At 39.8% G+C, this 24,102-nt stretch overlaps 1 protein-coding gene across 1 annotated transcript in view; it reads left to right on the top strand.

The window, feature by feature from the left end:
• The window catches only part of slc23a2 (solute carrier family 23 member 2), a 38,968-nt gene extending 15,264 nt beyond the window's left edge, over positions 1–23,704 (top strand). The window contains exons 2-15 of the mRNA XM_069682383.1: positions 3,972–4,201; positions 6,184–6,282; positions 7,562–7,678; positions 8,873–9,030; positions 12,923–13,011; positions 13,294–13,361; positions 14,488–14,669; positions 15,501–15,621; positions 16,414–16,570; positions 17,135–17,282; positions 17,410–17,515; positions 17,718–17,985; positions 18,607–18,702; positions 19,049–23,704. Coding sequence (XP_069538484.1) covers positions 4,097–4,201; positions 6,184–6,282; positions 7,562–7,678; positions 8,873–9,030; positions 12,923–13,011; positions 13,294–13,361; positions 14,488–14,669; positions 15,501–15,621; positions 16,414–16,570; positions 17,135–17,282; positions 17,410–17,515; positions 17,718–17,985; positions 18,607–18,702; positions 19,049–19,326 — 1,992 coding nt within the window. The 5' untranslated portion in view covers positions 3,972–4,096 and the 3' untranslated portion in view covers positions 19,327–23,704. The remainder of the gene's footprint in view (positions 1–3,971; positions 4,202–6,183; positions 6,283–7,561; positions 7,679–8,872; positions 9,031–12,922; positions 13,012–13,293; positions 13,362–14,487; positions 14,670–15,500; positions 15,622–16,413; positions 16,571–17,134; positions 17,283–17,409; positions 17,516–17,717; positions 17,986–18,606; positions 18,703–19,048) is intronic.
• The last annotated feature ends 398 nt before the right edge of the window (positions 23,705–24,102 follow it).

Genomic DNA, 24,102 nt, shown 5'->3' with positions numbered 1-24,102 from the left:
CAAAAATATATTGTCAAATAATTCCAGAGAAAGGGCTACACAGTTTGTGCATAAAAATGTATAACCATAAATACGGGAGTGTTAAAGTGTCTGATAACTGTGACTAAGTTTATTTGTTTAGGCCCTAAAAGAAAAGGGGAAAAATGTTGTCCTGGTGCACTGACAGTTTGAAAAGAGATGAACAACTGATTACATTTCCCACTCATACAATCTCAAACAGCATTTCTCTACTGAACTTGTGTGTACCAAGTATAAGGGACATAATGGGAAAATATCAGTTTGTCTTTTCGAGTGTCTAAGTTGAAACAGAAGTTTAAAAAAGGGGTGGGGATCTGCCATGTGCTGAAGCAGCCCCACTAGCAGAGAAAAGCCTGCTCAGTGACCTTCAGGTGATTTGAGCCCCTTGTTTAAAACTTGTATGATCATCTGACTGCTCTATTTGCTTGCCGCGTGGATTTCCTGTTGCCTTTCCAGATCTTAACTTGATGGTTATTATTTCACATGAGAAGAATGATTGCCAAATTAACAAAAATAAGCAAATGTGCCCATTTTTCCAGGATCACATGAACCTGCACATGATATTTTGTCAGTGTATAAATGGAAAATGTTGGAATTTGCCTAAAGGATTACCTATCCTCTCAAAAGTATGCAGTAGCTCATAAAAACAAGGTTATAATTGTAGTTTATGTATTCATGAAGTTGTTACTTCAGCTACAAAAAACAAACTGTTCTCTTTAACATCCTCAACACCAGTTCAGTCTCATCTTTTAAGATGTTTTTTTTCCAAATCTAAGCATGTTAAGCATGACTGGGAGAGGGGCTTAACTGTGCATTACTAACAATAATGCAATGCTCATTCATAAAGCAGCTTTTTCTGTATAAAGTTAACCTTGGCTGGATACATCTTGTTTTCTCTTCTCATTATTTCTTAAATGACATGCACCCCCTATAGGTGGGAAACTTAACTGCACCATGATTCACTCTTGCTGCTTTCTAAAGCCACATTTCATCTGACAGTCTGAATTAAAATCACACTAACACTACGCACTAACTTTTGCTTGTGATTAAATGCTGTCTGTCAAATTAACTTATGTCTCACCTCCCTCCTCCTCCTTATCCTTGACCCCTATGCCTCCTCTTCCTCTCTGCCTTCTCCCCCGTCTCTTCTTCTCTTTCTACTCTTTCTTCCTTCTTCTTCTCTCTCTCCTCCTCTCCCTCTCTCTCTTGCCCCTTCCACACAGATGCTCCCAGCCGCCCAGCTTGACAGGAGTGATGGGATGTGTCAACTAGGTATTACACCTATCCCAACATTTTACACTGCAAGCAGTGGGTGGGAAAGGAGATTCTGGGATGAAAGGAAAAATAAATAGAGAAGGAAATATGACATTGAAGAGAGGTGGTGACACATGCACAGTGCAGGTGATGCTAGGTGAGCAGGTTAAAACTGCTGCTTACAGTTGGTGGACAGAGCTGACGGTAAAAGTCAACTATTTTACATCTTGTTGGAAAGTTATTGATAATGTTAATCTTAATTAACATTGCTGTGACAAATGCCTAATTCAATGTATTTTTCACGTGCATTTAACACACTTGTGAGACATCTTGTTTTATTCATATATACAGTATACTGTATATATACATAGATATTTGATATATTAGGCCATTTAATTTTTTTTCTCAAATTAATGAAGTTGAACTGTTTCAATGTGACAAACAAATAGCCACAAAGAATGAAATTCAGAGTGGTTTAAGTTTACCCTTTATATACATGAACCCATAATGAAAAAGCAATCAGAGGAAGGAAAAAACATTTATTGGTAAGTAGCTATAAAACCGTCATACAAAATTAATGTTTACAGAGTTGGTTTGGTAAATTGCTTTCTATGTAATAAATGAAATGACCTTTTAAATAATGAAACGGCTTTGTATTGAAGTCCAGTTTGATGCAAGAAACAGGATCCTTTTTAGTGTCTTTTCAACAAGTTCACATCTATGAGACTCTTTGTTTATATAGAGTGTTAGCTTTACATTTAAGAGTACTGCTTAGATCAACTGTCTTTTGTGTTGCAACACTACCTTTTGAATGAACACGTCAGTCGTTGCTGATGATGCAGTACAGTGTTAGTGTTGCATTTACAGTGGGACATGATTCATGTCCTGGATAATGCAATGAACCTGCCTCAATGATCCTGACAAGATGTTTTTACAAGATAAAAGTATGTACTTTGAAATGTGAAACAAGGTGAACAATGGCGTCAGAGTTATCACCTGACGTATCATGTTTGCCTGATGCTTGAAACGTGATTCATGTGTTTTTAGAGAAAATGTTTTTTTAAATACTGTACACTGAACCATCCAGATTTTTTATTTAGGATTACTTGGCATTTTATCACAATCTCACCATTTGTGTCTCCACTTAATTTTCAGGCAGATTTTGAGCACACTTTTGAAATGTTTTTAAAATGAAATACAAATATGTAGGTGGTGGGTGCATATCAATTAACTGGTTTAGAGTGAACAAAGCAAAGCATCGTTTCGTCAGATGTTTGTGAGGGAGGCGACTCTTCATTCACTCTCAGCATACTGAGTAGAAATGTTGAAGTTGTGAACTGGAAACAAAACAAGTGGCCTTGGCTAACTGATCTTTTTAATGTTCCCTAGTATTAGCCATGTTTCATGATGAGAACTTTTTCGCCATAGCTGTTTCCATTTTCTATTTAGAGCATCTACTATTCATTCAGAAAGTCTTATTTTAGCATTAGAAACTCTGCCCATGTAGCTTCTTAAAATTAGTCGATCCCACTTCTGCATTTCTGAGCGGAAATGTTTGTGATTCAAGGTGGACCAGATTCAGAAAGACTTGATGTAAACACAGCTGACATGTTGTTTAATCTATTTATTGGGTTTGCCAGATATCTGAGTGACAGCTCTCTGTACTGAGATCTTGGCAACATTTCACTTTCTCATCCTTGTGGTTACAAAGTGAGAGACGGCTAACGATGATTTAAAAAACATAGCACTGACAGTTCAAAAGGCTTTTATTCTCAGCCAAGGGGCGGGGGTGATGAAGAGTGACGTAGCTCACTGTGGTGTTTTTCCACAAACAAAAGTTACCATGAAACCAGAAATCGGACAATAACGCACCACCTCTGCTACGATTAACTGACACTGTCCTTTCTCTCCCTCTCTCTGCCTCCTGCACCTTTTTTAACCATGTCTCTGCTCTGATCATTCTGTCCCTCCTCTCTTTCAAACCTGTGTACATATTTTTCTCTCCTCGCATAACCTCTGCTCTCTATGTTTTTACCTTTCTCCTCTTGTGTCTCACTATGAGTAAATGTTAGAAATGGTTAGTGTAGGGCAGGGATCTTTTGACAAATATTTTTTTATTATTATGTTAATTGTTAGGTAAAAGTGAAAAATCTGGCCATAATAATTTCTAAAAGCCAAAGCTGTATGCTCCAAACCCCAAAGATATCCAGTTTACTAAGACAAAAGACAAGCGAAATTGAGCAAAACCCTCATTACGGAGGAGCTGGTACAAGTTAAATCTTGACCTCTTCTGTTAAAATATACTTAAAAGATGTATAACTTATCAAAGAAGTTAGCTGTTCCTACTCTAGATTGATTAATCACCTTGCCCTGTTACCAGAAGTAAAACAGATGATGAAATGTGCCTTCATAATCTGTTTAGCAACCAGAAAACCTACAGCAGCCCAAAAAACTGAAATGTTTTTGTATGAAACTGAGAAAAAGCTGCAAATCTTTTTAAAGCTTAAACCAGAAGCTTGTTTTCTCTTTTTACTTGATATATGTTTCCAGTTAATATACTTTGGCCTTCCTGAGTAGAGAACGAAAGACAAACTACCTGACCTGAGATCAGTCAATGTGCAGGTTAAGTTAGGATATATACTCTCAAAGTGATAAATCAAGATATTTATCTCTCTCTGTTTGTCTCTTTTTTTCTCCAGCAGGTGAGGCCGTCCTGGACGATGTAATCGGACTGAAGGATTCATCTGCAGTGTTCACATCGGAGCGAGACAGAGGAGGGACAGAGAAGGAAGAGAAAGAGGGGGAGGATATCGAAGACACAAGGATGGGCGTTGGGAAGAATACCACCTCCAAGTCGATGGACAGCGGCAGTGAGGGAGGAAAATATGAAGAGGAAATCAAGCATGGCGCAGATTTCTACCCAATTCCGGTACATGGCTGTTTTAACAGAAGTCTTTACTGTTGTACAAGACATGTTACGGGCATGCCTCAAGGAAGGAACAAAGACAGGGTTTGGTCTATGAGCGCCCAACCTTATAATTAGTGTCCTAATCCTTCTCCACCCCTCGTCTCCCGCTCTTTCTTTGACTTGCAAGCTCAGATTTGGCATCGCCTTTTACTTGGAATGTGATTGTGTGAGCGGCAGGCCCCAGTACACACACACATTCTGTGTACAGTTTCCTCTGTTTGTCCTCTTGTCACCAGGCCAAAGCTTCTTTTAGGTCAGACGGCAAAATGACTCATCTGAGCTCCATTCATACCAAAACAAAATTACTTTCCTAAATAAATCCTGTAAAAAATCTACCAGGTACATTTACTAAAGTTATCTTCTTATGTACTATTTTGAGGTACTTGTGGTTAGGTTAGGGTTAGGTTTAGGTTTAAAATAGGGATGCACGATATTGGATTTTTTGCCGATATCTGTTATGCCGATATTTTCCAACCCTTTTTGCCGATTGCCAATTTCAATACCGATATATTAGGCGCATGTTTTCTTCATCATCATCAAGTCGCCCCTGAAATGGAATTGATATCATGCCTACTCTTATTGTAGTGGCCAAAAACTGCCATACCGCAGACATCTTGCACCCTTCTTCACGCTTGACAGATGTAGCGTCGTGCACTCGTGCAGAGTTACTGTCGTAGCACTACGTCAACCTTTTTCAGGGAATCATTGAGAGGCAGAATTAAACTGTTGTTTTATCGGCGGAAAATATTGGCAGAAAAATGACACATCTTTTGATGCCGATGTGTCATTTTCAAGCCATAATCTGCAGATACGGATAATGTGCCGATAATATCATGCATCCCTAGTTTAAAGGATATACAAGGCTTTACATCCTCAGCAGGAAGGCATCTTTCAGCCAAAACATACTGCTCAGAACAGTTTGCAATTAGCTGCTGACACAGTGGAGCATGTAGCAGATAAAGAGCCAGAGATTTGTATCAGGATTAGGCAACATATCTGCAGGATGTGTTGATAGCTAACACATCCTTTTATAAGTCAATAACTATTAATGACTGCACTTTATAAGTTCAATGTCAGTGTGGTACTTACTAAATTGTGAAATTAGATAAGATACAATCCTGAAGTTTCCCTCACACTAATTTTGTCCCACTGAGGCACTGTGAAGAGATCTGTGTGTCCCTGTATAACTCACAGGTCATAGACATTCAACATTTTACCAAAAACTCTGCTGCTCAGTGTTTACTCAAGGCAACTCGACATATAGACACAGCAGAGTATGTCAACATGTGGATTATTCATGAATGCCTGCAAAGGTCTTTCCTTTGCTTTTTTCCCCAGAAGGGATGGCAGGACTATACATTACAATCTTGGCAGTAAAATCACTTTGCCAGCAGCCTGTCTTTACTGCGAGGTTAGAGCTGATGGATGAGCATGTTTGCATACTTCAATGTCTTTGCAACTTGTCACTCAGGCAAATCCATATGCAACTATTTCGTCTTGAAATTTAAATGTAATCTTCCTCAGAGTGTGATCCCTTTCGCTCCCTTTGTTGATAGCACAAATACATTGGAAACATACCCAGGGAAAGCACACACTAATACACTACGCTCTTCAACAGATATTCCTTTCCAAAAATGTGTTTCTAACACAAGTTCGCACACACGTTTTCAGGCTGCCAAATCTGGTCCATTATTTTTTCCCGGCCTCGTTCACATGCACCCACTCTTTCACCTCGCCTGTCTTTTCCTGTGGCTTTGTCAGCCGACCAATAATGTGTCAGATCTGTGTGCGTCATGCTTAATCTGCTGTCTGTTTCAGGGTGTCCTGGTATACTGTAATTAAGATAGCCTCCTGTATTGCTTTATGACTAAAAGGGGAAATATTAAAAATCTTATCTGTGCCTGTGTCTGTGTGCGTGTGTGCGTGTGTGTGTGTGTGCTTAGGTGGTGGTAAATGGAGTGGGAGGAGCCAGCGGAGACCAGGATACTGAGAACACAGAGCTGATGGCCATCTACACTAAAGAGAATCAAGGAGCAGAAAAGGTAACTGAATAGGGAAAATAAAATACTCAAAGTGTTACTTCACTCAGGAATAAGCTCCTGGTAAGAGAGACTGACACATAAACACGTGGTTTAAAAAGCTTACTCATAATCACACATGACAGAATCCCTCACCTTTCCCCTACATCAGAGAAGATGTAATCCTTATGTTTTCAGTCTCAGTAAATTTAGCTCTCTTGGTTACCACAGTAACAACATTCGTGGTTTCATGCTACAGCAAACACTCCTCAAACAGCAACCGCTTTTATCAGTTAACAATACAGCCAACAAACTCTCGTGTTTTGTAGAAGTCACATGGGGGCGGGTAGTTTTCCACTCAGCAGCAGAGCTCAAAAGAGCACATGTCCTCTCTGACAAATTGGACGTTTACAGTCTGGCTTCTAACTGCTCACTGCGGCTGCTCTGTCATGTCTCACTGCATTAAGAAATATATAATGACATTATACATAATACTTACCCGCTTCTTTTCTGACCTGTGAAGAATGTTCACAGGTCAGCTCTAACCTCTTTATAAAAACACTTGGTGTTTCCTGGTGCTGCTTCACAATGACAGTCAGCATGTGTTTTTTGCCAGTTGAATGATTTTAAAGTGAAAAACGGCTGTTGCCGAAAAGTGCTGAGTAGTGTTGTAGTGTTGAAAATGGGCTTTGATTTAATACTAATCTTACTCAATTGAAGTTAAAAACATGAATTATGACCCCTAGTTTTTTTCCTTCAACCTCCCAGTCTCATTAAAATAAATACAGAGCAAGGTAAATATGAACTCCAGTAAGTCAGTTATATTTTCAGAAAAGCCTCCAATGATGCGTTTTCCTCTTACAATGACAATGTCCTTATATACATCTCATTGATAACTTTACTTATGTTAGGACTTACAATGCTCACTGGGTTCTTTGTATTGAAAGCAGTAAAACACAAACTAATTTCCAACCAATCCAAGTGCACAAAAGTGCTGATGAGATGTGAACCAAAAATCAGAGTTTTAGTTATCTGTAATCTGTCTGCATGTTTCCTCATTCCCCTATGTGCTTCGTTGTTACCATGACTCTGCATTTTCCTTTCCGTGAGAGAATAGTCTTGTGTTTTTGTTGTCTCCCACTCAGTTTCTTTGTTCCTCTTTTACTTTCTACTTAAATGAATCCTTTTGACCCTTTACGCAAAGAGAAATGTATAGGACAAAGTAAACATGTCAAGAAAATATGAATAAAGAAAATAAGATCATCCTCTCTCTTTCTCTATTTGTGTGTCTTTGTTTGTTCAGAGCTCCATGTCTGAGACGTTAGACAGCACAGACAGCACCGATGCCAGGAGGATGGACATGATTTATACCATTGAAGATACCCCACCCTGGTACCTGTGTGTGTTTTTAGGCTTACAGGTAAACCTACAGACTTCACGGTTGTTGGTTTTTTGTTCATAAAGCTTAGCTAGGGTATTATCAGTCATCACAATATTTTCTTTACAATGGATAACAGATGTGTCAGTCTCACGATATGGACTGAAAAACACCTACACATGTACTTTATAATCAGAGTGTGTCATGTCTTTACTGTGCGGGTCATCTAAGTGCAGTGTTTTACATCCAACCGTCCAAAATATTCATTATCTGGAAACTCGGCACAGGAATAGAATTTTGCTCACAGTATTTGTTATGTTGATGTGGGTTTATGTCATGATGTGTGTGTATCTGATGCTGTTTGTCCTCTGCCGTCTCTCTCTGTCTTTTAGTCAGCACTGAGAGGCTCCTTTGACAGTGTATTCTTCCCTGTATTTCACAGATACAAAGGAGCTTAGTGAACACATTAGCACAGTCAGAATCAGCCAAAACAACAGAAACGCACATACTTTAAAATGAAAAAATATTTATATTTCATCTGACATAAAGATTAATAAAAAATATCTACAACTTGCACATTACAAAATACCCACAACAGAGTAATACGTTTACTGTAATTTAGAGCTCAAACATTTAATCCTCCAAGCAAAGTGCGGAAATCTGAAGTATTTCCAAGCGGGCTTTTTGGAATGCTATAACTCCAAATCCCTCTGTGCGCTCTGGTTGGTTTGGGACTTTCTGACGTCATAACAGCAAGGTTTTTAAATCATTTGCTCATTTTAGCTTGAGCTACTTTTCATTCTCAAATCGACTTAAGTGCTGTTGTTCGTCTACTGTCAGTTACTCAGGGCAGCCCAGGCCACAATCAAATATTATTTATGATGATTCTAAAATTGTTTTATTAAATGGACACTGATAGTTCTAAAGTTGTGAAAGACTTTGGTTTAATACTGCTATCCTCAGAATAGTCATAATTATCTTGAAGCAGCTTATATGATGACATTAATGTATCCACTTTGTTTAATTTACCTTATGTAAGTAGCTTTTAGATGGAAGTGTCAGAGACATAAATGTTACGGTTGTCTGACAACAGAAAAGATACACAGATTACATATTTATTATAAGCTTTTTTCCCTTTTGTACCACATTTGTTGAAGAGTGAAAGTTTATAAACTTTATATTTACAATTAGAAACACACGTCTTCACTATAACTCTGTGGCTTCTTGTCCATGCAGCACTACTTGACGTGTTTCAGCGGGACTATCGCCGTGCCGTTCCTCCTCGCTGAGGCCATGTGTGTCGGCTTCGATCAGTGGGCCACCAGTCAGCTCATAGGGACCATCTTCTTCTGTGTGGGGATCACCACCCTGTTACAGACCACACTGGGCTGCAGGTACACAAACACACACACACACACACACACACACACACACACACACACACACACACACACACACACACACACACACACACACACACACAAAACACCGTCTCTCGTGGCCAAGAGGGATGCTTGAATAGGCACAAATCCCAGTCACACACTTTTGTCCCACACTCACCCTTTCTCCTCTAAGTACCACTTAAAGACAAGGGCCATCGTCTGTATGAAGTTCCTCTATCCCCATCCTTCCTCACTGTGGGGTGTCTTTTAAGTGTGCACACTCATTTAAGGAGATGCTTACACAACTTTTTTTCTCGTGTTTGCTTCCCAGAACGTCAAACAGTCAGGTTTAATAGAATTTTTATTCGAGATATGTCATAGAAAAATGAGCAGATAAATATAAAAGGTTTTTGACTTTTAGAAGGGATGTTTATTTTGTTCTTATTTAGTAGGCTGCTGATTTGTAAAGCCTTGAAAAAAGATCAGGACATTTTATTTGTTTGGTATTATTTACATTCTTATTTAATACTATGATTTCTGATCTTTTTTTCTACATATTGGCGTTGTGTAAGCCTGCTTTTGGCTGCATTTATGCTAACAAAACAGTTGAATCGCTCTTGTATGCACGTTTCTCAAAAGAATTTGGCGAGTTAGCACTTTAAGTTCCTTGTTTCATTCATGTGACTGCAGTCCTCCTGTGCAACAGAGATTTGTTTTTCGTAAGAGTAGAAAGTCAACTTTCCAAGAGTGTGATGATGAGTTATATTTCCTGAATTGAGAACACCGAACCAAAGCGGAAGAGAGAAACTATTTTTACAGCAGGCCAAAGGACTGAGCGGCATGTGCTTCAACTATTGCATCACTTCCAAACAACTAATGTTACTGAAGCTATAGTCGATTAAACACACAGCCATGTCTTTTGTGCTGTTAGTAAAGAGGAAAGTCCCTGCTGTCAGCCAGACTGGTATGCACATGTCGGGAAACACTGCTTCCCCCTCATCTATTACATTCTGTTCATTCTTTTTTGCACAATATTTTTGACCTCATGTCACCCTGCTGACTGCGCACACACATTCCTCCTGTCTCTCCTCTCTGCCCTCACCTGTCCTGTCTCTCCTCTCTGCCCTCACCTGTCCTGTCTCTTCTCTCTGCCCTCAAGGTGCTTTTTCTCACTCCCAACATCTGGTACCTGTTAATTATTGCAGTTCAACACCTTTTTTTCAATTATTTTGATCTTATAACATTACTCGTGTGTTTGGTAACTAGTGAGTCACTGCCAAAGTTTCATCCCTCCTATCATTTCTTATAGAATTAAAAAATGCTAAATGGACTGTACTTTTTGAATGCGCTTCACGTCTTCCAACCACTTAAACATTAAATGTCAGCATTCACCCTTTCACACACTTATTTATAGACTTGGGATCAACTCATTCACGCCTGTTGCCATGCATTCTATCCAGTAGTTTAGATCTGTGTGTTTATCAGAGCCAGGTCATGTTGGCATGAGGGTTTCTTTTTCTTTCAAAAAAGATGAGTGGTCGACTGAGGTCATCTGCCTCTTGTTTCATTTTTAGCAATAAACCTAATCTGTCCATCATGTTGCAGCAGATTCGGAGTGTTTCATTATTTCTCCCTGACTGCAACAGCAGCTGCTGCTCCGATCAAATCCCCTCCTTCAGACAAACCCAGACAGACGCAGATACTCTCTGTTCTTTTTTGACACTGACTCAATGGCCTTGACTGATGCCCCGATGAAAATAGCCTGCAAACAAAGTCCTATCTATTCCTCTTTTTCTAAGTCAAACAATCGCATGGAAGCTCTGAGAAATGTCCCTTTATTATTTAAATAAGTATGTGGATGTTTTGCGAAGTCATGTCCTTGTGCAGAAGGTGTTTGTCTCAGTAGGATTTATCCTTGTGTAGGCGTTTGTTTCTTTTTGCTCATGGATCCTCAGTGTTGCAACGTTCCGTTGCAACACTTTCTTCTACACTTTCTGATACTTAAGATTTTTTGGAGGCAAGTTTTGTTATCTAAAGGACAAAGTTACTCTAAAGGTAAAATGTATTTGTTCCCTAAGTTCCTGCTCATTCTCCAACACAAACAAAGACACAGCACAGTCTTATCTTTGTTTCAGCATGAGTGGCATTCATGTCACACAAGCCTACACACCCTCTCAGAGACTGAGGTGACACAGACTGAGCCTATCCATCCATCTCTCTGTGGATCACTGTCTCCTGAGAAAATATAAGAGAGGAAGCAAGGGAGTAGAAGAAAGCAGGGGAAAGAAGACAAGAAGATGACCACGATATTATATTTCCTTATTTTTCTTCCTGGTGAGCTCAAAGAAAAAGACATGTGAAAGGCATGTTTATACGCAGCAATGAAACACATGATAAGTGATCTGATTGGTGGTCAGATACAGGGGTAAATTCACCCAAGATGTGTTTGACTCTAATACAACACACATTGAAGGACTTCCTATAAAACTAACATAGAATCAAAGCGCAGTCAGAGGTCTGGAGCCATTTCCCTTTCAGATTGAATATAATCATTGAAGCAAAACAATCCACTGCATTGGAAAATAATTTGAATTCAGCACAAACAGATATACAAAGCCAGGAAGGATAATATAGACAAAGTACAAGTAGATAAAATGTGTTTTTTATTAATAAAATCAAATGTTGAGCCCCAATTCTTTAGTTATCTAAGACTGAAAAAAGAGAAACGCAGTGAGGTGGAAGGAGAGAAACTGGAACTTGTGCTCATCAGTAAAGAGATGCAAGGAGGGAGGGAGGGAGGGGGGAAAAGGAAGAGGGGAAAAGGAAGAGGGCAAATTGTGTGCTGGTTGATGAGTCATGACGGTGAGGTAAATCAACAAATGCCCAAAAGCTTTTTCCAGGAAAGGTAAGGCGTACGGTACTTATGGGACTTACCCGTCTCTGACCCTTTCTCTTTCCTTGTCTCTTCCTTACTAGCAGAAATTTTTGAATGAACAGGAATTACTCGAGCCATAATTCTTTAGTCTGGAGACTACAAGTATTTCTTTCAGTGCCTTTTTCTGACATTTTTTCTTTGAACATCTATTGGAAATAACTTATTATACACACATCATTCAACATGTAATTGTACGACTACTTTAAAACTACGTGATTAAAGACCCAAGTTTGCACTTAAAGTCCTTAAACCATAAATTTATGTTAAGAAGAAAACAATTCTATACCTTTTTGTTTTCATTTCAAAACCAGACAAAGATCAAATTGCTAATTTGGTCAGAAGTCTGTGTGCAGACAAAACCGTGCAACCAAAAACAAGCAGGTGTTCTACTTGTGGTTTTCTTATGAATCATCACTTCTTCTTTCATAAGGAAACAAATGTCCTCTGTCCTTTTTCTGGCTTCTTCACCCACTTCTATTTCTGTCTTTGGCATTTTCAAAGACATCACGTCATTCCAGTTTATTCATGCTTTTATCTCCGATCGGATCCTCTGATTTCCCTCTGCTTCTCTAAAGCGCCCATGACAGCTGGAACTTGTAAAGGTCAGCCTTACTTTAGAGCTCAATTGTACATTGTCTTAATCGCTCATAAAATGGCCATTACAGAAAATATGACATGTTTATGAGTTTATAGAGGTGCGTGAGTGGTGCTGGATGGTTTGATGAAAGAGGGAGAGAATGGAGGAAGGAGGGGAATATGTGCCAGCAATAACAGACACACTGCCCTTCCCTGGTTTAGACTGACACATGGTATCCAACAAAACACTAACATGTAACACTGTGAATAATGAGCAAGATAAGCATGAAGTCTACATCCCACAATGATGTCTTATAATTGAAGTGCTGCCTCTGTTGAACAGTTGTGTAATTATTCAGTCTCATTTCTTAACGGTTCTTTCGTTATCTTCAGGTTGCCTTTGTTCCAGGCCAGCGCTTTCGCTTTCCTCGCACCCGCCCGAGCCATCCTGTCACTGGACAAATGGAAGTGTAACACCACAGGTAACCCCTCCCTCATCTTCTGTCTTTCACTCATCCACTACAGACAAGCCAATGTGATATAATATTGTGATTAAAAACTTTGGATTATTGTATGTTTGTATTCTTTGATCCCAACTCCAAATGCTATGGGCATCAAAGCTGGCAAAGATGGCAGAGAATTAAACGAGCCCCAAATGGGATTAGCCGGTTTTGATTTGGCTGCTCCAAATTAATAACCAGAGTTGTTATTCACAGAGTTATCTAATTAATCTCTTATCTCCCCGTCTCTTTTTCCATCACCAGAGGTTCCAGTGTTCAACAGCACAGAGCTCTTCCACACGGAGCACATCTGGCACCCCAGGATACGAGAGGTGAGGCAAAGAAAGATATTGAAATTAAACGGACTCCGAAGCCTGAGGGAGAAGGGGGAGGGAGATTTAAAAAGTAGGAGAAAGTAAAACTGATGGACAAGTTAGAACTGCTCTGAAACATTATGTTAGCTTGGATAACATTAGCATACATTAACATGTTACTCAACTTCACTTGAATAACTCCTTATGCAATTCTTTAGTTGAATAAGTAATGTTGCACAACTGACACAAGCTGCAGAAATTAAAGTCAAATAGGAGCGTCAGTGTCTGCGTATGGCTGCAGGGTTTGGTTTTGTGTGACAGGAGCTGTTAATTTGAATTAACCTTTTGTGTTTGCGCCAGCCAGTTGACTAATTGTTGTTACGTGACGCCTGAATGAGGGCATGGGGAACGTGCAGGTGATAAACAGTGGCAGCAGAGAACATGGAGACGGATCTAGACAGAACAAATAGGATTATCTCTCAGGAAGTTTCACATTTAACACGTACATGCGATGAATCTGTGAGCCCGTCTCCTCCAACCCAGATACAAACAAAATGTTTATTCATAAATTTGATTCCTCATATTAATCGTCTAAAGATAAGAAGAATGATGGTTTTGTACAGATTCTCCTTGAAGATATTAATCTGCAGTAAAATCGGCATTTAACACCTCTGCTAAGTTACCACACGATGTGATTTATTAGCGCCGAGCTGACACAATTCATGATCAGACTTGTTACTAAAGGATGGTTCTAACAGTCGCTTCATTCATAAAGTTTGTGGACTCAACAGTGTGTTTTAATGCCACTGCTTTAAGTCTAATATTATGTTTGATAAAAATGTAATAACTTCCTTTGATGCGAGCAGAACAACTCGTTATCTCCTCTCAGACGGGACACCTCCTTCATAGAATGCTGCAGGAAACAGAAATATAGCTTTTCAAAATGAAAGATGTAATTTCAATTCAAGTGTTTTGATTAAATCAATTTTCAGTCACTTCAGTCAACATCATGTTGTATCCACCTGAGCTGTGCTTGAGGTGCTGATTCAGAGTAAACATAATTTCAAACTTTAGCCGTGTTTAAGTGAGTGACTCCATGTTTCTAAAAATGTCTCATTTCTGTTTCACTTCTTTGTTCTGTCAGATCCAAGGGGCCATCATCGTGTCCTCCCTGATCGAAGTGTGTATTGGAGCGCTGGGTCTGCCTGGGCTCCTGCTGAAGTACATCGGACCTCTGACCATCACCCCCACTGTGGCCCTCATCGGCCTGTCTGGTTTCCAGGCTGCAGGAGAGAGGGCTGGGAAACACTGGGGCATTGCTATGCTGTAAGTACAGACTCCAATGCAGAGAAATACTCATTCATGTCTCACATATAACGTAAATGTAAAGTGAAACTTGTCTTTCGGAGATTCATCCAAACAAACAAAATCAAGTGAGGTAGAATTTGGAATAGCTGTAGAAGATAATGCTGCAGGAGCGCCAAGACTGGTTTCTATGAACTATTTTGTTTCGCCATGCAAACCTGTCACCACTGGAAACCACTGCACCTGACTGAATTCCAACTGTCTACAACCATTGTTCTCTGTTCGTAAGGAAGCTGATATCTTTCACAGCCACCTGTTTTATATACAAAAGGTGTTGCTTGGAGTTAAGCTGTGGTTCAAAGAAGGAGGAAGCTTACTCTATTATCCCTAACTAATTGTTAATGAGAATGTTATATTACTGATTCTGTTTATCAGAGAATATTTGATAGGACAGGAAGAAGCACTTCTTTTACTGGATTTTACTGACTTTGAGGATACAGAGTAATGACTCAGGCAGCAAGATCCACTTTAAAGCTGTGATGTTCAGGTGGCGTGACATCATTTCCTGCTGTGTCACGGCTGTTTACACTGTAGCTTGAGGGCCTCTCCTCTCGCTCCACAGGGACGGAGGATATGTGCCGGTAATTGCCACTGATTTGCACTTTCTGAGGCAGTTAGGGTAATTGATTGGCGGCGAAGCCTCTGGGGTCTTAGTCAGACGTAGATGGGAGGAAATGAGACATGTTCATACAGAATACGTTGTCTCACAGGACACTATACAGTACAGACAATTAACAAGACTATTTTTTGACTGTGATCAAACAAACTGAGGATGATTGTTTCTGTCCACAGGACTATCTTCTTGGTGCTACTCTTCTCTCAGTATGCCAGAAACGTTCACTTCCCTCTGCCTGTTTACAAAGCTAAGAAAGGCTGGACTTCCTATAGGCTGCAGGTGTTCAAAATGTTTCCTGTAAGTACACAACCTACTCATAAAAAGCATACACGCTTCAGTATTTAACTAAATACTCGGTTCTCTTTTAATGAAAATCAACCTGGGTTTCTTTCCAAATGGCCCCTGCCTTCACCACAGACTGTGTGAGTCACAAATTATTCAATGGAGCTAATATCGCTCTCACTGGGAGGTTAAGAGGTTTTCCCTTGCGTGCCTCCTGTGCTGTGTGTAAATCAGTCTTTTTCTGCCCTCTACTGGTGACATATTAATTAATAGAAAAACTCTTATTTAAGTTACCCATGAGGCCCATTTATACTTGTCTCCTCAAAAGGCTTCCCACTGCTTTTTACTGGGTCACTATTGACTGTAAAAATCTTTAAGTTTGCTTTATTTTGTAGGAGGATGCCAGAGCCTGGGAGATTGATAACAATGTGCAACTCTTTGAACCAGTTCATCTTTACTTATTGTCTCTAATAGTTAAGAAACATTTAATGAATAACTATTAGCATTTAAAGTGACAGTGAACGTTTTTAGCTAGATACAAGCACACCTTGTGCTGTGATATAGTGCTGTTAAATAAAACAAACAACCAGCTTACATGTTTGGCTTTTTATGATGATTAGGTTATTGGCCCAATTACCAGATTTAAGAGTAACAACCCTCAAAAGTGATTTACTTTTGACATATTGGGATCCAAGCAAGAGATAATTGGACAACTTGCATGAGGATGCATGATTAAAAAGAAATAGAAATGTTTTCTTTAACTTTAAAGTTGGGTTTAAATGGGTTTATATTTTCTCCTGCGCCCAGATCATCATGGCCATCCTGGTGTCATGGCTGCTTTGTTTCATCTTTACTGTTACGGACGTTTTCCCACCGGAGACGGACAAGTACGGCTTCTATGCTCGCACAGATGCACGACAAGGAATCCTCGCTGCTGCACCGTGGTTTAAGGTCCCATATCCATGTAAGTGTGTTTATGAGGAGGAGGAGGAGGGGGAGGTAAAGGACTGTTTGAAAGACTTATGATGTTTATGCCTGGTCGCAATATGCTGATTGACCCAGCTGCAGGGAGGTTCTGAAAGGTTTTTTTCTATATTTGCATATTGATAACATTTTCAAGCCTTAGCCACCCTCCTAAGAAAAGTCTAGTACACTGTAGTACTTTTACTTAATTAATATTTCAGCATTCAGAATCTAACTGAACAGAAAACTTTTACATTGTTGTATTACTGAATACTTCCTCTACTACTGATGCACATCACAGATAAGTGGATTTGTGATATCTTGAGTAGAGACAAAAACCCAACAAAGGCATACAGGGTAAAATGAGTCTGTTAATATTGTTATATACTGGATAATTAAGGGTAGAGGCAGATAAGAGGCAGAAATTAAATTAATTTCTAACTAATTGTGTGTTATGGACCTTTTATTTGTGTCCTTAATAAAGTAATTATTATTATTATTAAAAAACTAAATGAAACAAAACTGTATAAAAATTGTGACTCACACTGTGTTTTTACCTCCACAGTCCAGTGGGGCCTTCCTACCGTCACAGCTGCAGGTGTGATCGGCATGATGAGCGCTGTGGTGGCCAGCATCATCGAATCAATTGGAGATTACTACGCTTGTGCACGTCTCTCCTGTGCTCCTCCGCCCCCCATCCATGCCATCAATAGGTGATTCTTCAGTTTATCTTATTTCTGTTCCACTTCAGCCTCTTTACTGTTTCACTTTGTTTATAACACGGACAATTAACTGTCTGGAAGATACTTTAATGAGGTTGTTTTTCTGCCGTCTGTGCAGGGGGATATTTGTAGAAGGTATTTCCTGTGTACTGGACGGTCTTTTCGGGACAGGAAACGGCTCCACCTCCTCCAGTCCAAATATAGGCGTCTTGGGAATCACAAAGGTAAAACACACACCTGCTCTCATTCAGTATTTTCTCTTTAATTTGCCTATTGTTTATGTATGTAACATTTGCTACATTTTTTATACCTAAATGTACCTCCATTATCCAACAAATCACATCAGTGACCAATTAAGTCTTTAGTTTTCTCTCTCACTTTGACTCACCCTGCTTCCTTGCATCTGCTCTCTGATTGGTCATCCAGGTGGGCAGCAGACGTGTGATTCAGTACGGGGCTGCCATGATGCTGCTGCTGGGGCTCGTTGGTAAATTCAGCGCCCTGTTTGCCTCTCTTCCTGACCCTGTGCTGGGAGCTCTGTTCTGCACGCTGTTTGGTATGATCACAGCAGTGGGGCTGTCCAACCTGCAGTTTGTCGACCTCAACTCCTCCAGGAACCTCTTTGTTCTGGGTTTCTCCATCTTCTTTGGTCTGATGCTGCCGAGCTACCTCAAACAGAACCCGCTGGTCACCGGTGAGTGGAGGGGACCGATCCGTACCAAACTAGGGCAGGGTCAAAATCGGAAGTTATGGATATTACACTGTCCTTTTTCTTTTTTTCAACTCGACCAAGATTCCAAGTGAGCTTAGCCGATAATTAAAGTTGATGTGAAAACAGCCCACTGAATGGTCAGAGGACATCTTGTATCATGTTGGTTAAGCTGTCTGTGTGACTATGCAAAGAGTTAAAGATCTGATATATTCATTAACAGCATACACATTTGAATATGTAACTATATGTATGTATCTGAAGCTCATCAAGTATACTACTTGACCTAAACTTCCTGCCTGTGTTTGTGTCACTTTAAAGTCACAAACACAAGTTATACTCGTCCGTTTCAAGCAGCTTCTCTATGATGTTCAGATAAGAAGCCCACTTGCAGCTGGCAGAGGCCGTCTGCTGTGGAAAACTAGGTAGAGAAAGTATAAATTCCAAGCCAGTAGAGTTAAAATCATGCTGTGTGGAAAAACTGAGTATGACAAAAATTAGGTCTGTTAGCCATTCATAATGTCAGATTGTATTTTGCCTAGAATTGAAGAATTACTGGGAATGACATAGTCGGTTACTAAGCCCCTGTTCCTTAATCTTTCACAGGCATAGTTGAGGTTGACCAAGTACTGAACGTGCTTCTCACCACTGCCATGTTTGTCGGAGGCTCCGTCGCCTTCATTTTGGACAACACTATCCCTGGTAAGGTGTTTAATCCACTGCTTTTTGCACATGTGCCAACATGAAAATTATTTTACATTTGGTTGTGTTTATGTTTGGATGTTATTGATGGTAATAATGGTTGTTTAGAGTACGCACAATACCAAAACAACATCTCAAGATACAACTGGAAGACAACATCTGGGTCCAACCTGCTGCTGTTGTGACCCAGGGGATAAACTTTTAAGCATTAATGACAATCTATTAGATTGTTGCAATAAATGAAAGCTCATCAGTTAATGATGTTAACAATGCTCCCACTTGTTAGTGTGGGGGTTTTGACTGTGAATTTGAAGGAACTCATTCATATGTTTTCTTTTCCCCTCAGGTACTGCAGAGGAACGAGGCATCAGGAAGCTGAAACGTGGTGTCGGTGTCAGTTCATCAGAACTTGAGGGGATGAGGTCTTACGATCTTCCGTTCGGAATGGACTTCATCCACAGACACCCCATCTTCAAGTACATCCCCATCAGCCCCACCTTCACGGGGTACCAGTGGGGGAGGCTACGGGAAGCCTGCAGGAGCAGAACAGGACATGGGGATGGAGTGAAGGGAGGAGGAATTGGAGGGGAGGGAGGCACAGCGGCGGGGGAGAGTCGGGTATAGCCAACGGGCTGCTGCTGAAAAAATCTTAAATGTGGCTGAATTTGGGGAGCAAGGGATGGTACACTAAGATAAAAGGATGGGAGAGTGGAGGACAGGAGCGGTGCAGGATTCAAGATTGTGTGGAAGAAATGTGATGCACCAAACCCCCTCAGCCCCCCACCCACCAGTGTGTGTTTTCTTTAGCTCGTGTCAGTCTTTTCCCACTTCCCGCTATGCTATTTTAAGCATGCTACAGCAAGTCTCACAGCATGCTATAAAAGATGTCACCACGCTGAGGTCAGTTGGTGTGTGTTCATGTGCGTGCACGAAGAGGGAATGGGTTTGTGCATTAATTTATTTGCACTTTAATCCAGACGAGACAGATAGAAAACTAACAATCAAACTGAATGTTTGATGATCTCTAATGCTAACTTCAACTGCCCAAGTCCTTTTATAAAACCAATTCTACTAAAAGCACAGTAGATTTTATTATGTCAATTGAGGATTATGCAAAATTTCTACTATGATTATTATGATCATTTGTCTCTAGATTCTTATGCAACCATGTAGGAGACGCACACACAAGCTCGCACACCAAAAGCCTCGCCTAAACTAGCTTGAGCGCTACGATGCACGTCAGGGTGATGCAGATGGATGGAAGTGGTTTGTCAGGTGCCCTTACTCATGCAAAGTGATTGTCCAATTTATTTTTGCACTATCTGCCTCTTGAGTTCAAAACCAGAATGTCACTCCACAGCTCGCGTCCCCCTGTTTCTTCAGTGAAACTCCTCAGAGACTCGTTTACCAGCACATCACACCCGTTCATCTCATGCTAAAGAACATCACACCCCCTGTTTCTGTAATGCATAAGAGTGCTAAAAATTCACCAGATCTCTAACCTAACATCCCAGTTTACATCTGGTTATGTGCTAGTATTACGCAGCAGATACTAACAAGACCTAAACGCTACTTTTCCTGAACACACCCGGTTTCATCTGGCTGTCAAATCTGACCTAACTTTTTCTTTATTAAGAAACTAATTTATGCAAGATTTTTCTTTTCGTAACTGCATTGTATCCATTCATATTTGCTTTTAATAATCCCCATTATTCTGTGATGAAAGCAGTTCATTTGCTACATTAAAGCCACACAGTAACATATGTGGCCTTCTCAGAGAAACTTTGATGGACAACAAGAGGACTAAAGCAACATTATGCAAACAGTGGTATTTTTTGCGTCATTTTCAGTGTCTCTTCTGCTGGACTCTTTCTCGGAGTCTTCTCCTCTGCTACAAGGTCCGTACCAAGAATACTGAGCTAAGTTTGCCTTCAGGGCTTTCTGCCATAAAGTAGTGCCACAAGGCAAAACCTACTTCTCCTGGGAGATTGTACCTGCTTGACACAACTTACATAATGCCAGAACAGGTGTTGGGGGATGAAAGAGGCACCATTCTCCCTGGCACAAGTCAGTTCATCAGAAGCAGTTCTTTTAGGGTAAAACGGTTGCATAATGTTGCTTTAAATGTTCTTCATCACGTGACTGCAGAGATTCGGATCGTCTGTGGGTCTTCTCTCAGTTTTAAGCCGTCACTAGTGCTCTGCTTTTAGCAGGAATGTGTGTTAATGTAGGATTTACAAAGGCTGCAACATAAATAACACACCCCTGCCTCTAACCATGCTCATTTAATATCATGTGTGTTCAGTGATCCCCAGTATAATCGTACTAATAGGTAAGGGTGGTGGTTTGGTTTGGATATGAGGTATTTAAATGTAGTAAGAAGGGTTCGGGGGATTAAATGTCATTCTTTTGCTGCGGCCTGTCACAACTTTCATGATGTCATTTACAATTTACCTTTGAATTTTCCTTACATTCCTCCTCCTCCTCCCATCCTCAATCACCTGTGCGCCTTCCCCTGTTATCCCCCTTCAGTGAGATACATGCTAATGTTTGATGCTGTACATGTCTTGCTTGTAGTTGAGCACACTTGGCTGAGAAACAGAAACCGTCTCGGAGCATCAGCAGCCTGTACTGTAAAGGACAGAGATGTGACCCTGAAGAGAGAGTCTGTAATTTGACCTCACTGTGTGCCTCTGGTGTTTTAACAAAAAAAAAACTATTTAAAAAATATGCCATAGAAGAGTTTTCAAAATGATGATCTTTGTAAATGTAGAAATCAAAAACAGCACAATGACAATTAACAGCTGAAAGAAAATTACTATTTAGCCCACCTGAGATTCTTACTGAACCAAAATGCTTAAAGTTCTTGATTTTTGTCTTTGTTCTGTTACCATAAACCAAAACTTTAAGTATTTGGCAATTTGAAATCCCAAGTTTTCCTTTAAACTTTTCTTAAAGCTATTTATTTATTTATAATAAGAGAGTTAATGTTTAATGATTGCTTCAAGCAGGTTTATGTGTCTGTTGCACAATGTTGCAAGTATATTTATTAGTTTACTTGTTGGTGCTCTGTAGAGGTCGGTGTGATGATGATTGACAGCTGCTCCTCCGCCCCTCAGCCTCGGCTACTGTCTGTGTTCAGCAGCTTTTTCTAACCATAGTTTCTAATGCACTCTGCGTCGATTTCATTCCATTTATATCCTGTTGTTTTTAAAATCAAAAGAGAAACACTTTTTAATATTAACCTGGACAGTTTAGTCAGAGTCAGGGCCTTTTTGCTACAAGTACTGTTTGCACAAGTAACTGTGCCAAGAACACCGGGGTCTGAGTGAGTAATCCTCACTAACCTAACACCCTGAAATGTCACTGAGTCTCTTATCCTGATCTGTAGTTGTGTATTATGATTTTTTGGTTTGATGACCTGGGCCTTAGTCTAAGATATCATGGCTAGCTATAGCCCCATTTATGACCTCATTATCACTCTGTGTGTTACACTAATGATGTTGTCACAGTTTTCCGCTAGGGAGTAGAGTTGGAGGGGATCCAAACAAATCTACCAGAACAAATAAAATGTAAGATGAGATTTCAGCTGGTTTTCAGTGCTGACTTGTGTTGGAGGCAGTAGACTTCTGTGACCAACTCACTGACAAACATAAGGAGCGATGGAGTCACAAAAGGGGCTATGCTGGCTAGTGATCTCTGATGTGTGCAGAAACTGTAGATCTAAATCCTTCCTCATCAAATGTTGCTTGTGCTCAGGACTGGTAGCTGTGGATAAGAAGCAGTGTTAAGGGGTGCTCAGTAAAATAAGCTTCCCAGTTGCCGCCTCCTGCTTCTTCTCCCCTCAGAAGAGTAAAAAAACAGAGGCTGGTTTGACGATTTTGGCACCTCTTGTAGTAAATTGTTGTAGTACATGGCATGCACACATAATAGTCACATACACAACGTGTGATCTTGTTTTCTGTGTCATACCATGTTCATGAGAAAAGCACTTACTTCTCCCATCACATCCCCTTTCCCCACTCCACACACTCTCTGTTTAACCCCCCCTCCCCATACCCCAAAGTCCTGCAGTGAAAATATGGTGTCCTCATGTTTAGTGTACCTGGTTTTCTCCCCGGGAGTTCTTGCTGTTAAAGTTTCTGGACGCAGGAGAAGACACCGTCTGGCCACCTTATTAAGAGCCTGATAAAAGTCACCGGCAGCTGATGAACCTGCCTTATTACTGAATGACGACATGAGCGATGGATGTCTTTGTGTCTAAAGGCAGCTCCTCTTGTTTTTAACTCTTACCTCCCAGTTTCTATCGTAACTCTATTTTAGGATTGTTTACACAAACATATAGTTCTCACATTGTTATTGACAGTTACAGTGAAACACTTTGGATCTCACAGCCCAGACTCTCTTCCTGCTGGTTGTCTGACTTGAATTGCATGAAAGTCAGTGTAACCAGCAGGTGGCTCTTGAGAAGGTGGCCATTAGGTATGTAACACAAAGACATCGATCCCTTTCAGTTATTTTGAAGGGGGTTCTACCTGAAGAATATACTTTTATGTATTAAGTGTTTTATCTTTTTCAATGTTTCTGTTTTTTATACATCGTTTTCATGTTTTTGCAAGCAAATATTTGTAAGAAACAAATCATAATTGTTAATCTTTAATCATGCTGGAAATCGCACCATTTTGTTGTACTTTTTATTTAAAAAGTAAATACATTTTGATCCTATTTTAAATCTGTGGTTTGGTGGAATCTTTTTGTTTGTTAGGACCTTTTCATAATGTATTTTTTTACTATAACATTGCTTTCTGTCCATGTTAACACATTGCCAGTATAAATGAAAGAACGAGCTGAGAAACTTTAAATAGATGTAAAAACCAAGAAAAAAATGTATTATATTTAATGGAGTAAAAGTTTGCTAAACCTTCTGGAAGAGAAATTGTGTAAACAAATTGTAGCAACAAAATGTTTTATGCTCTGTTCCTAAAACAATTTAATAAGATGTTACAGAATGAAAGCAGTCTTCTGTCTTTATTGGTCACTAACTGCGATTGTGATGACTGAAATAATCTGTGAGGAATGTTTAATTGATTAATATTCACTTAGTAGTTTTCAAAAAACAATACAACTTTTGTTTGTCATACTTTTATTTAGAAAAATATCACTATTTTCAAGATTCTTTTATGCAAGATTTGAAATTTTTGTTTAGTTTCTTCATTATGTTGGAATCTCATTTCCATCAGGGGACATTGCTAGAAATGAAAATGACTTGTGTCAAAGTTATATATATATTGCGTATATACCAAGTCAAACCTGAGCTGTCAGAATATCAGTTTAAATAATTAGCACATACATTTGAATTATGTTTTTTATTCATTCTTTTTTATCTTTTCATTTGCAGTT

Source organism: Semicossyphus pulcher, unplaced genomic scaffold (genome assembly GCF_022749685.1).
Source record: "Semicossyphus pulcher isolate SPU_LCO1_2020_fin unplaced genomic scaffold, fSemPul1.0.p SCAF_6, whole genome shotgun sequence".
NCBI classification, from domain to species: Eukaryota; Metazoa; Chordata; class Actinopteri; order Labriformes; family Labridae; genus Semicossyphus; species Semicossyphus pulcher.
The sequence above is the reverse complement of the archived record's forward strand: the minus strand, read 5'-3'. Positions and strand labels throughout refer to the sequence as shown.